The sequence below is a fragment of the Pinus tabuliformis genome, chromosome J, assembly GCF_031772625.1.
Source record: "Pinus tabuliformis cultivar Carrire ecotype Pingquan chromosome J, CPIR1, whole genome shotgun sequence".
NCBI classification, from domain to species: domain Eukaryota; kingdom Viridiplantae; phylum Streptophyta; class Pinopsida; order Pinales; family Pinaceae; genus Pinus; species Pinus tabuliformis.
This window is the reverse complement of record NC_142295.1, coordinates 981,248,026-981,259,180: the sequence shown is the minus strand read 5'-3', so window position 1 is coordinate 981,259,180 and position 11,155 is coordinate 981,248,026. Positions and strand designations below refer to the sequence as shown.

Here is an 11,155-nt window from a genome sequence, read left to right as displayed (position 1 = left end):
CACTTGAAATAAACTAAGTGTTGAACTCTTGTTTATATGCGATGGCTAAGTGGAGCTAGGCCGACTTGTGGAGGAGCACATGTGGGCGTGTAGTGATGGTTTATGGGGTCGGCCTTAAGGCTGGACACCCTCCCCAAACGCACGCAGAAATGTGTATAAATGGAGAAAGACTTGAGCTCATTTGGCATCAATCCAACCAACGAACTTCGCATATCTCTTCTACGCATTGAGCAGGGGTAAAAAGGGCGCAGATAAGTGCGCATAGCTCATGCGCTCTAAGGAGGAAGTGCGCAGTTTTACCGGAGGTCAGTCGTAGGTCGACAAGAGTGCGGTTTGAGGTGGAAATCGTGCAGAGTCTAAGGGGGAGTCTTAGGTGTCTCGGGTGAGCACCCTCCTACCGTGTAGATTGGCATTGATGTTGTAAAAGGCTGTTCTATGCCTTGATTGTAAATTATTCTAAGTATAGACTTGGAGTTTTGCCAAGTATACTTGATGATGTATTATTGAAGAACGGTTATAATATATTGTTGGGCAGACTGTTCGAGAGTTGCCCCTCCCTTTATACTTGTTTGCAATTGTTGATGTTCTTGGTTAATTGCATATGGATAATGAATGAGTATGGGCTTCATTAAGTATAAAGGATAAATGCATTTTACTTGGTTGCGAAAAACAAACTAAGTAAGGACAAGTGAATTAGTCGTAGTCCACGAAGGTGAGTATTGGTGAAAAGAAAGCGTTCAGTGGTGCCGCACCTCGCTATAAGTGGTTGGAAGAGCACCACAGGTGTAGGGGCGTGATAATACTCCTCTTAATTTTTGTTTTGTTTTGTGACAAACGCTTAAAACAAAACATCCTTTCTTCGTTAGCAAAGCGATTGAATGATGCGAAACCAAGGGATGATATAGTCCTGAGTAACAAGGGGCTCAAAATGTAACGCTCGTCTACCACAAGTATGTAAGTCGTCGCAATACTCCAAACCTTTGTTACACACAGTCCATGGATACTTCAACAAAACGCCAAACACAACCCCTGTGGTCTGTATCTCTCTCTTTGCCCCTACAACCGCTCATCGGATTTTGAAAAACCAACGACACGGTGGGCGCCCCTGGTAAATAATTCACATCGAGAATCTAATTCATTTCTTCTTGCCCGTTCAGATTCAATCTCCAACGCATCATCCGAGTTAGGAAAACCAACAACCACGGTGGGCGCCCCTGGTATAATAATCGCCATCGCGAATCTATTCATGCCTCCTTGCCCGACAGGTGGAGATGGTCACCTTCATCCTACCTCACTCCATCACGTGACAGAAAATGATTTAACCGCGGTTAACATACTTTCAACCTGGCTTCATATATTGGACTCGTCCTGTGTCAGCCCTATATATCTACTCAGGTTGTGCCGCTAAGTTCATGAACATGGTACTCAATTCTTACCAGAAATTTGGTTATGGTAGCCCTCTTAGGCGTTAATGCCATGATGTTACTCCACAGTTCTACTCACGGGCTGAATTCGCTCTTTGGACTTCAATTGAATTCGCGCAGTTCTGTTCAGCTGACCCAATTGCATGTTACTGGCAATGGCGATGCTCAGTTGTTTCATCACGACGTACTCCCCATATTCGAAAGGACGCTGTCTGAAGCTCATTTACATAACCCCTTATCGAATGCCAGTTTAAGGAGGCTGGGGATAAGGTCCGGGTCCGGAACTTGGGAACTTTGTAGAGAGCTCTCTAGAGAAAATTTTGTGAGCAATCTTATATTGGATGAGGCTCTGAAAGAGGAATTTGATGATTCTGATACTCAAATTCCAATTGGGTTTCAAAGTGCCAGTGACCCACAGGATGAAGGTCGAGGAAAAAATATAGCAGCAACTGGAGTCCATGCAGGTGAAGGGTCTTTTGTCTCCGGAAGGAGGAAGGATGATTTGATGAGTGGCACGATATTTGAAGGCACTGGAGTGGGTTTGGTGAGCGATAGGGTTGATCTTGGGACTAAAACTGCGACGGCTTCCGGTAATGGAAGATTTGGAGGTGAAGATGGGAGTGGAGGTGGGTACGGAGGCAGAGGAGACGGGTTTGGATCAGATTCCAGTGACATAGATGCTTACTATAAGAAAATGCTGCGGGCAGATCCAGGCAACCCACTTCTGTTAACCAATTATGCTATATTCCTTCAGGAGGTTAGAATCGAGGAATCTGAACTGCGTTTATGCTGTAATATATAACTAATCATCAAAGTGTTCTTGACTGCATATCATTCATCGTCTTATATATTAAAGACACTCTATTTTTATAAAATGTATATTCTTACATCATAGTTTATAATCTGTTGGCTTTGTGTGTATTTAGGTCCAGCATGATGTGGAAAGAGCCGAGGAATATTACAGGAGGGCCATGTTAGCCAGTCCGGGTGATGGAGATGCCCTCTCTAGTTATGCCAATCTGATATGGGATGTTCATAAAGATGCACCTCGCGCACAATATTACTATGAGCAAGCTGTAGAGGCTGCTCCGGATGACTGGTAAGTATCTTTCCTGTTTCTTCAGTGGTTTTATCCAATTATGTATACATTTATGTGTAAGGGTTTATGCTCTCTTTCCCTTCTTACCTCCATCGCTTTCTTTACATTTGATCTTATTTAGATATTGATGTTGACATGATACCTGCTATTTCCAGTCGTTCTAGTCAGTCTAGGGATGATGGCTAGATAGGATCTGGTCTAGTTTGTCATTATGATGATTCTAGAACTTACAAATTTAATCATCTCAAGTTGGGTAAAAAAGGAGGGAAACTTTACATCATAAAAGTGGATAGATTCGGGGATTTTAATATATGCAACAATTTAACTGATGTTATCTCACTGTTGGCTCGATTCTGCAGCAATGTTCTTGCATACTATGCTCATTTCCTATGGGATGCAGAAGATGGTGAAGAGGATCCGGCATCCCCTCTCCACTGTGGAACTGCGACTACTGTAGCTACCTGATCGCCTCAGAGGGCAATTTGATCTATATGAGCAGAGTCATTAAAGTTGCCAGACCACTGTGATCTTGCCATTATCAGTACTGCAGTTCAGATTTTGGTAGTTACAATCCTAGGTGATATTTAGCATGGTGCATTTGAAGAAAATATTGTAAGTTGGGGATTCATGTATGTGGCATCGTTCTGCCCTGCAAAGCCTTGAGACACATCCTTTCTCTTGATTGCTTTGGTGGTAGTGGTGCTTATGAACACATGGACTGCCCTGGTTACACCTCAAGGTGGGCCAAACGAATGGAAGCCAAGGTGATGGGGCCTTGGTAAAATCAAGTGGTCAGCTGAAGAAGAAGAAGGGGGTCATATGTGGATACAAATGCTCTCTCTAATGGCAGGTCAAGAATGGGGTCAAATGTGGCTACAAATGCTCTGGCAGGTCACGTCCATTGAAATGCATCCAGGATGCCAATTCAGTGGCATATTGACGGTCTTATGCCAGTTGATGCGACAACCTATAGCCAGCCGGTGCAGACCTTTGACACTATGTATATATAGAAGCGTGGAGTTGTATGGACATATGTTAGAACTAAAAAAGACTTTTCAAGTCATAATAACAACTCTATGACCTAAATGTGGAATTTTGTTTTGGAAAAGAGCCTTTATACATGTTTGGCGGCCTTAAAAGGAAATAGGAAATGGCAAAGATCAATGAACAAGAAATCACAAGAGTTTTTATTGAAATTACGTATGGACATGCATTTATGCAAAGCAGTTGAACAGTTTGAACAACAAATTACATTTTAATATCTAGATCTCTGATCTTTAATGTAAGAGTAAAACAAGGTCGTATAACTAGTTCCTTACTGTTTAGTTTAATTATTGAACATTGAAAAGTATAAACCAATTTAATTATTGTTCCTTACTGTTTAGTTTAATTATTGAACATTGAAAAGTATAAACCAATTTAATTATTGAATATTGAAAGGTATAAATTAATTTTTACATTTGGATACGAGTCTAATGTTTTGGTTTAGTATCCATTTCAATTAGAAAAAAATTGTGTTTGATTCTCTAAGCAATGTATCGAGTGTATGTATCATGACAGCAATGTATTGTCCTACAAAACCAATGGAATTTTTCTTTTAAATGTCCTTGTCTAAATTTTTAATTAGGGATCCTTATCCATTAAAAAAATACATTACATTTGATTTCCCAAGTGGCATATCTTTATGTCACAAAATTACTTGAGTAGGCTTAATGGTTAAGAACGTGTGCTTTTCTCATAAGAGGTTGCAAGTTCAAATTTAGAGTGGTTAGGTATGTACACCTTCCTAGACTTAGTAGTCAAATGGTTGCACAAGAGATAGGTCCCTTCTCTCAAACATAAATGAGTCTCATAAGCCAATTTGATGTAGGCTTAGCTATAAGCTTAAAATCATTACCGTACCAATAAATAAAAATGGATACTTTGTTGAATTCTTGCATTTATTTTTGAATAAATCCTTATATCTATTAATAAAAGATCTCATCATTATAACAAATTACACTCAATTGTAATATATTTAATATGTTAGAGAGGGAAGCTAGGTTTTTAACTTGAATAATGTTTTTATCAATAAATGAAATTGTGAAATTAACTAAAGTTTACTTTTATAAACAGGTTAATAAGTAAATAAACTCTCACTTTTTCTTATAAATTATTTTTGGCAAGTTATAATTGCGAGAATTTTGATTTAAATCTTTTCACCCATTTTAAAATAATCTGAATAATGAAAATTTTAAAATGTTGATAAATTATTAAAATATAATTTTATTTTACCAAAACAACCATTAAAAAGATTAAATTTATTTAATATATTATAAATAATTTAAATTTAATTTTCAAGATATTTATGTTTGAGAAATTTGGATCATTTTCGAAGTAATAATTGATGGAAATAATTTCCCCTCAGTATCTGGATCTGATTGCTACAGCTCGGCTCGAGTGCCCACTCTTGGCTGGGACTCTCCACCATCATAGGCTTGCCAATCTTATTGCTAGCTGAAAGGGACATGACCAACATTACATTGACGTTATGTTTGGCCAAGTGAAATGACCTTTTGTTTGTACGTGGGGGTTGGCAAGTTGACCAAGAAAATAGAGGCCATATGTGGTGAGGTTTGGAGGCATATGGGGATATGACGTGAAATTCACTTGAACAAATGGGTTAACATTTAAGTCTTTTGTACTATACGAAACTTAAAACTCACATATTTGACATTTAATGTAACCCTCACAGACTTGAAATTTAATGTAAGTGACATTAGCTTGTCACTAATCAATATAGGATGGTACATGGTCATCATTACCTAATAAGACTCTAAAAATTACAACCAATCAAAATGGAGAAAAAAAAATTAAAATAGTTTATAAAGTGAACTTTGTAAAATCTTTTTAATTTTTTTGGTCACACTTAAATTAATTTTTTTGTTGTTAAAAACTTGAGTTTAAGTTATTTAATTAATCTGTAAAATTCTAGTGCTCTAGGAGTTTCTTAGATGAATAGTCTTTTTCACGACAATAATCTAGTAGAGATTTTTAAACCTTGAGTTTAAGTTATTTAATTTGTAAAATTCTAGTGCTACAAGAGTTTCTCACAGTGCTGACTTGTTACTATAATCTGGAAATTTCTTAGCATGTGGATTTCATAATATTGGGAATTTTTTTATTGGACCATAAACAAAATATAATGAAATATAATAAAAGGCATAGTCTAATTTATATATGAATAGTCCTTTTCACCACAATAATCTAGCAGAGATTTTTAAAAACTCAAGTTTAAGTTATTTAATGTGTAAAATTCTAGTGCTCTAGGAGTTTTTTAAACGAATAGTCTTTTTCATGACAATAATCTAGCAAAGATTTTTTAAAACTTGAGTTTAAGTTATTTAATCTGTAAAATTCTAGTGCTCCAGGAGTTTTTCAGAGTGCTGAATCTGTTTATGCATTCAAAAATATATTTTAGGCAACAAAAAATGTATCACAATACTCCTGTGAAAAAGATTATTTAATCTATAAGTTAGAGAACGTCTATAGTGAAAAGATTAAAAGTTAAATTAAATTTAAACCTATAATTATATTAACTAGAAATTCAAAGTTCATATAATTAGAATCACAAAAAACAAAGGAAAATAGCTTGAACTACGATAATCAAGTTAAAAAGTAATGATACTCGAATTAAGGGGAGGTTTTTCATGATCATCCAAAGGTAGGGCCCCAACAAATAATTATGAGATGGACATCAAATGGTTACACACACTCTCATTCATCATTGGGAGGATCCTCGGGCTTAGGCTCTAAAAAAATGGTTAGGTTCGGGTTATCAATATGTTGTAGTGGCTACAACTACCCTCCAAAATTTTGCCTTAGCTTCGTTTTTGAGCCTCCCTACCTATTGTCACCTAATCATCAGGATTGGGTGAATAAGTGTAACTGATGTAAATAAATAATGGGAAATATGAAGAGTCACCGGGAGATGAAATGAATAGTCTCTCCCTCATGTATATAATAAAGACCAACCTAAATGAATATAATGAATTGATTGTGAGGAGTTACTGCCTGGTCTGACATGGTATCAGAGCCAACACCATTTTTGGCTTCCCTCTGCTTTGTAACTCCATATTCTGCCTATGTTCTTCCTATTTTGCAGAATTGACACCTTTGTCATATTTCTGAAGCCTCTGTCATACTCCTAAATCCTACATTGTCATATGCGTTTTTGGCCCATATTCCACGCATATTGTACTACCTTCGGTCTCCATACTTTTGTGCCTTCGACTTCTAGTGTAGTAAAGAACCGATACCACTGATTGAACAACATAGAGCGGAGTGGTATGAGGAGGATGCTTCGTTGCTCTGAGGACATGGTCATGCTACTTGTTCATTAAATGTTTTGAAGACTGTGTTTTATAATTGGAAGTGCAACGCGTAATGGTGCGGTGAGAATGGAGTAATCTTGGTTCAATCTGAAGCCACGAGCAGTGCCCTCCAACAGACCTCCATACCACAGGCACAACGAAATGGTGCGGAATGGTATACGTTTATAACTATTATAACATTTTTATAAACTATGGAAAATGCTTTGTGTTAACTTATGTTGTCTTCATATTATACCGCTCTCCGTAGTAACGTTGTATGCTATATGTTGTGCCTCCCCGCGGTATGTTGTATGTTGTCTCTTAAATGGGCTCCATCATCATATACCGGTTTTGTCACTATGATACCCACATCGGTTAATATATATAATTGTGTTTTTTGATACCAATTTTAATATTTGTCTTGTTTGTCATTCAACACATGGTAACCGTTCTCCGCTCTCCAGGATACCGCTATAAAAAAAAATACTCAAACCACGGTCTCTCACCATACCACTACTCCAAAGTAATACCTCCCCTCTGTAGTATTACCTCCTCCAGTGATCGTACGTAACAGTGGTCATACATTGTCGTGTCATACCTTAGGTTCAAAAAAAATAAAATTGCTGCATAATTGAGGTTCTACGTTGAGGTGTGGCTGCTGGAATGTGAGCCCAAGTCTGGTATTCTACCTTTGCCGGTGCGTATGACCTCTGGTTCATATGCATTGAAGGGAGTAGCATATGGTGCGATAAGCGTGGAAGTCAAGTTAGTCATATGGCGGATTTAATACACTACTGTTTTAATTATTGCTCATATGGTGGATTTAATACACTGCTGTTTTAATTATCCCTCATTATTTTCAAAATTAAACAGAGTTTGCCACTAGAAGTACAATTTTACAGTATATTGCCAGAAGTATTTTTTTACAATACACAAATTTTACAATGCATTCAATCATATCCATTGTGGGAATAGTTCTCATTGGCAAGGAGAACTATCCTGAGTGGTCTCAGATGATAAAACACACCCTCATTTTCAATGAGTTGTGGAAAGGAGTGTGTGTTGGAGACGGAGACAAAGAGCCAAAACAACCTACCTCAGACAAAGAGTTCGCCATTTGGAAAAATAAGAACAACAAAGCCTATGCATTAATTGCAGCATCTGTAAGTGAAGAGGTGAGTCGCCATATATTGCCATTTTCAAATGCTTCCGAAGCCTTACAAAATCTTAAAGAACTTTATGACTCACATTCTGCACTTGAATTTGTTCAACTCATGATTAAACTCTTCACTCTTGAATTACAAAATAATGATCCTCTTACTCTTGCATTCGAAGTAAAATCTATAGTGCATGATATCAAAGCCACTAAGGTTGAATTGGATATTCCTCTTATCACTTTTCTCAAGGCACTTTATCCTACTTACTCCAATTATCTTGAGTCATTGCAAGCAAATGGAAATCTCAAAGATATTACCTTTGACTCTCTTGTGAAAAAATCTACTGAAAGAGAGAAAGCTTTTGGAAAGAAGACAGCCCCTGAATCTTTTGAAGAGGTTGTGTGCCTTGCTCATAAAGAAAAGAATCTTGCCCAAGATTATTCCAGAAGAAGAGGTGGTCGAAGAGGAAGAGGAAGATATTTCAGAGGCAGGGGGGCATACACTCTCAAGGAGAGAAGTCAGATTTGCACTGCATACGTTGCAAAAGAAATGGATCACATGATGCCTCTACATGCAAGTTACCTTGGGACAAAATTGAGCAGCAAAGAAACCAACCCAAAGGTAAAACTAATGACATAGACAAAGGTAAAGCACCTGAATCCGCTCATTATGTTGTGGCACAATGTAATATCATAGTAAATGAAGAATTATTTAATGCTTCACTCGCTTCTTGGAAAAATGATTGGTTGCTTGATTCAGAAGCAACTTGCCACATGACTCATAGAAAATATTTTTTTGAAGAATTTATTGACAATGTTGATGGAGCAGTATACTTTGCAGACCAATCAAAACTCAAGCCATCAGGGCTTGGCACAATCAGGGTCAAATTGCCTGGTCTTCCATACTTTCTTCTGCATCATGTTCTTTATCTCCCACAACTAAAGAGAAACTTGCTGTCCTTGGTCCACATCCGCTAGCAAGGTCACTCCATTCATATGTTTGATGGCAAGCTTGAGGGGAGAAAAGCATCTGACCACTCACTTGTCATGAGGGGGATAGAAGAAGAAAGGCTTCTCAAGCTGCAGGGTACCTCTGCTCGTGCACAACATTTCTCATACAACTCTCATTATGAAGAAGGTACACTTCCATCAAGTTTATTATGGCATGCTAGATTTGGACATTTGAACTATGACAACCTTCGCTTGTCGAAGAAAAATGGTGTTGCTGGTTTGCCTACAATTCCTAGGAAACTTAAGCAATGTGATGCCTGCAATCTAGGAAAGCATAACAAACAGTATTTTCATAATTCACATTTGAGAGCACATATAAAACTTGAACTCATTCATTTAGATTTATGTGGTCCAATGCCTGTTCCTTCTGCAAATGGAAATAAATATATGATGACATTTATTGATGACTACACCAAAATGTGTTGGGTTTATTTATTGAAGAACAAATATGATGCTTTTCAAACATTCAAGAACCTTCATACATGGATTGAAAATGATGCACAATCTCATATTGGCTCTATTCACACTAATAATGGAAAATAATATACTTCAAATGAATTTGAAAACTATCTTCGCCAACATGGGATCAAACATCAAACAACTGTGCCTTATAATCTCCAACAGAATGGTGTAGCTGAAAGAATGAATAGGACAATCTTAAATATGGTGCGCTCCATGATGTTTTTCAAAAAATGTAAAATTGATGTTTTGGGCTGATGCAGTTCTATGTGTTGTATATATAAAGAATAGATGTCCATCTAATGCTATCAGAAACAAGACTCCCTATGAAATGTGGTATGGGCACGTTCCTTCGGTAAAGCATCTCAGGGTCTTTGGTTCCACCTGTTATGCCTTGATACCAAAGATACATAGAAACAAACTTGGTGCAAGAAGTCGTAAGTGTATCTTCCTGGGGTATTCAAACACCTCCAAAGCATACCGTCTCTATGATGAAGTCAATAAAAAGTTTGTTGTATCTAGAGATGTAATCTTTCTTGAATCATCCAAAACTGACAATGTTGTTGAGCGGAAACTTGATCGCTTGGATAGATTCGCAAATGCAAAATCATTTGAAGAATTTTATAATCAGATTCCACATCTTGAAGGGGGGATTCCTATACTAGATCAACCTATGGAATCTTCTTCTGAAGAACTCTCTCCCCCGCATGAAACTCCAACAATGGATGATACTTTAAGTGATGTGATTGATAGAATTGGGAGACTCAATCTTGATTCAGTCTCAACTCAATCAACGGAGCAACCTGGACCATCTGAGAAAGGTCCCCCAAAGTGGCTGACAAAGACACTTGAAAGTGTTCATCCTGATGAGGTTGGAAAGACAGGAACTAGAAATTCAAACCGACAAAATGGAGGTGATGTAGATGACTCTGATTCACCTGTTGAGATGGATGTTTCTTATGATTTTGAATTGAATTTTTCTACATATTTCGAACCAACTTCCTTCAAAGAAGCTGCTTCTCATGATGAATGGAAATAAGCGATGCAAAAGGAGTATGATGCCTTGATAAAGAATGGCACTTGCAAGCTGGTTGATCCTCCATTAGGAACCAAACCAATTGGCTGCAAGTGGGTCTACGAGAACAAGTATAAAGCAGATGGCTCACTTGACAAGCACAAAGCCAGGCTTGTGGAAAAAGGTTTTTCACAGAAGGAAGGGGTCAATTATGAGGAGAATTTTGTTCCCACAACAAAATGGGCTACCATCCGCACACTCTTTGCCCTAGCAGCTCAGAACGGTTGGAAAGTCCATCAAATGGATGTAAAAACCGCTTTCTTGAATGGAGATCTAAAAGAGAATGTTTTTATGTCCCAGCTTGAAGGATTTGCTATGAAAGGACATGAACATAAAGTATGAAAACTTGTGACATCCTTGTATGGCCTCAAAAAGCACCGCGAACTTGGTATGAAAAACTAACTGAGCATCTTCTGAAACTCAATTTCAAACATTATGATCTTGATGATGCAACTTTATTTGTCAAGAAAGTTGGAAAAACAGTTGTATATCTTGTGGTATATGTAGATTATCTTTTGATGATAGGGAACAATGAAAGCTACATTGCATCCATAAAGAAGGAATTGAGGAAAGGTTTTG

General features: G+C 37.5%; 1 protein-coding gene across 1 annotated transcript; it reads left to right on the top strand.

Annotated features, from left to right (window-relative positions):
* The first annotated feature begins 1,349 nt into the window (after positions 1 to 1,349).
* On the top strand, positions 1,350 to 3,631 carry LOC149230138 (uncharacterized). Its single transcript, XM_089378856.1, has 3 exons — positions 1,350 to 2,181; positions 2,351 to 2,523; positions 2,883 to 3,631. Exons 1-3 carry the CDS (start codon positions 1,450 to 1,452, stop codon positions 2,986 to 2,988), a joined length of 1,011 nt encoding a protein of 336 aa, XP_089234982.1. The 5' UTR covers positions 1,350 to 1,449; the 3' UTR covers positions 2,989 to 3,631.
* Positions 3,632 to 11,155: the final 7,524 nt, after the last annotated feature.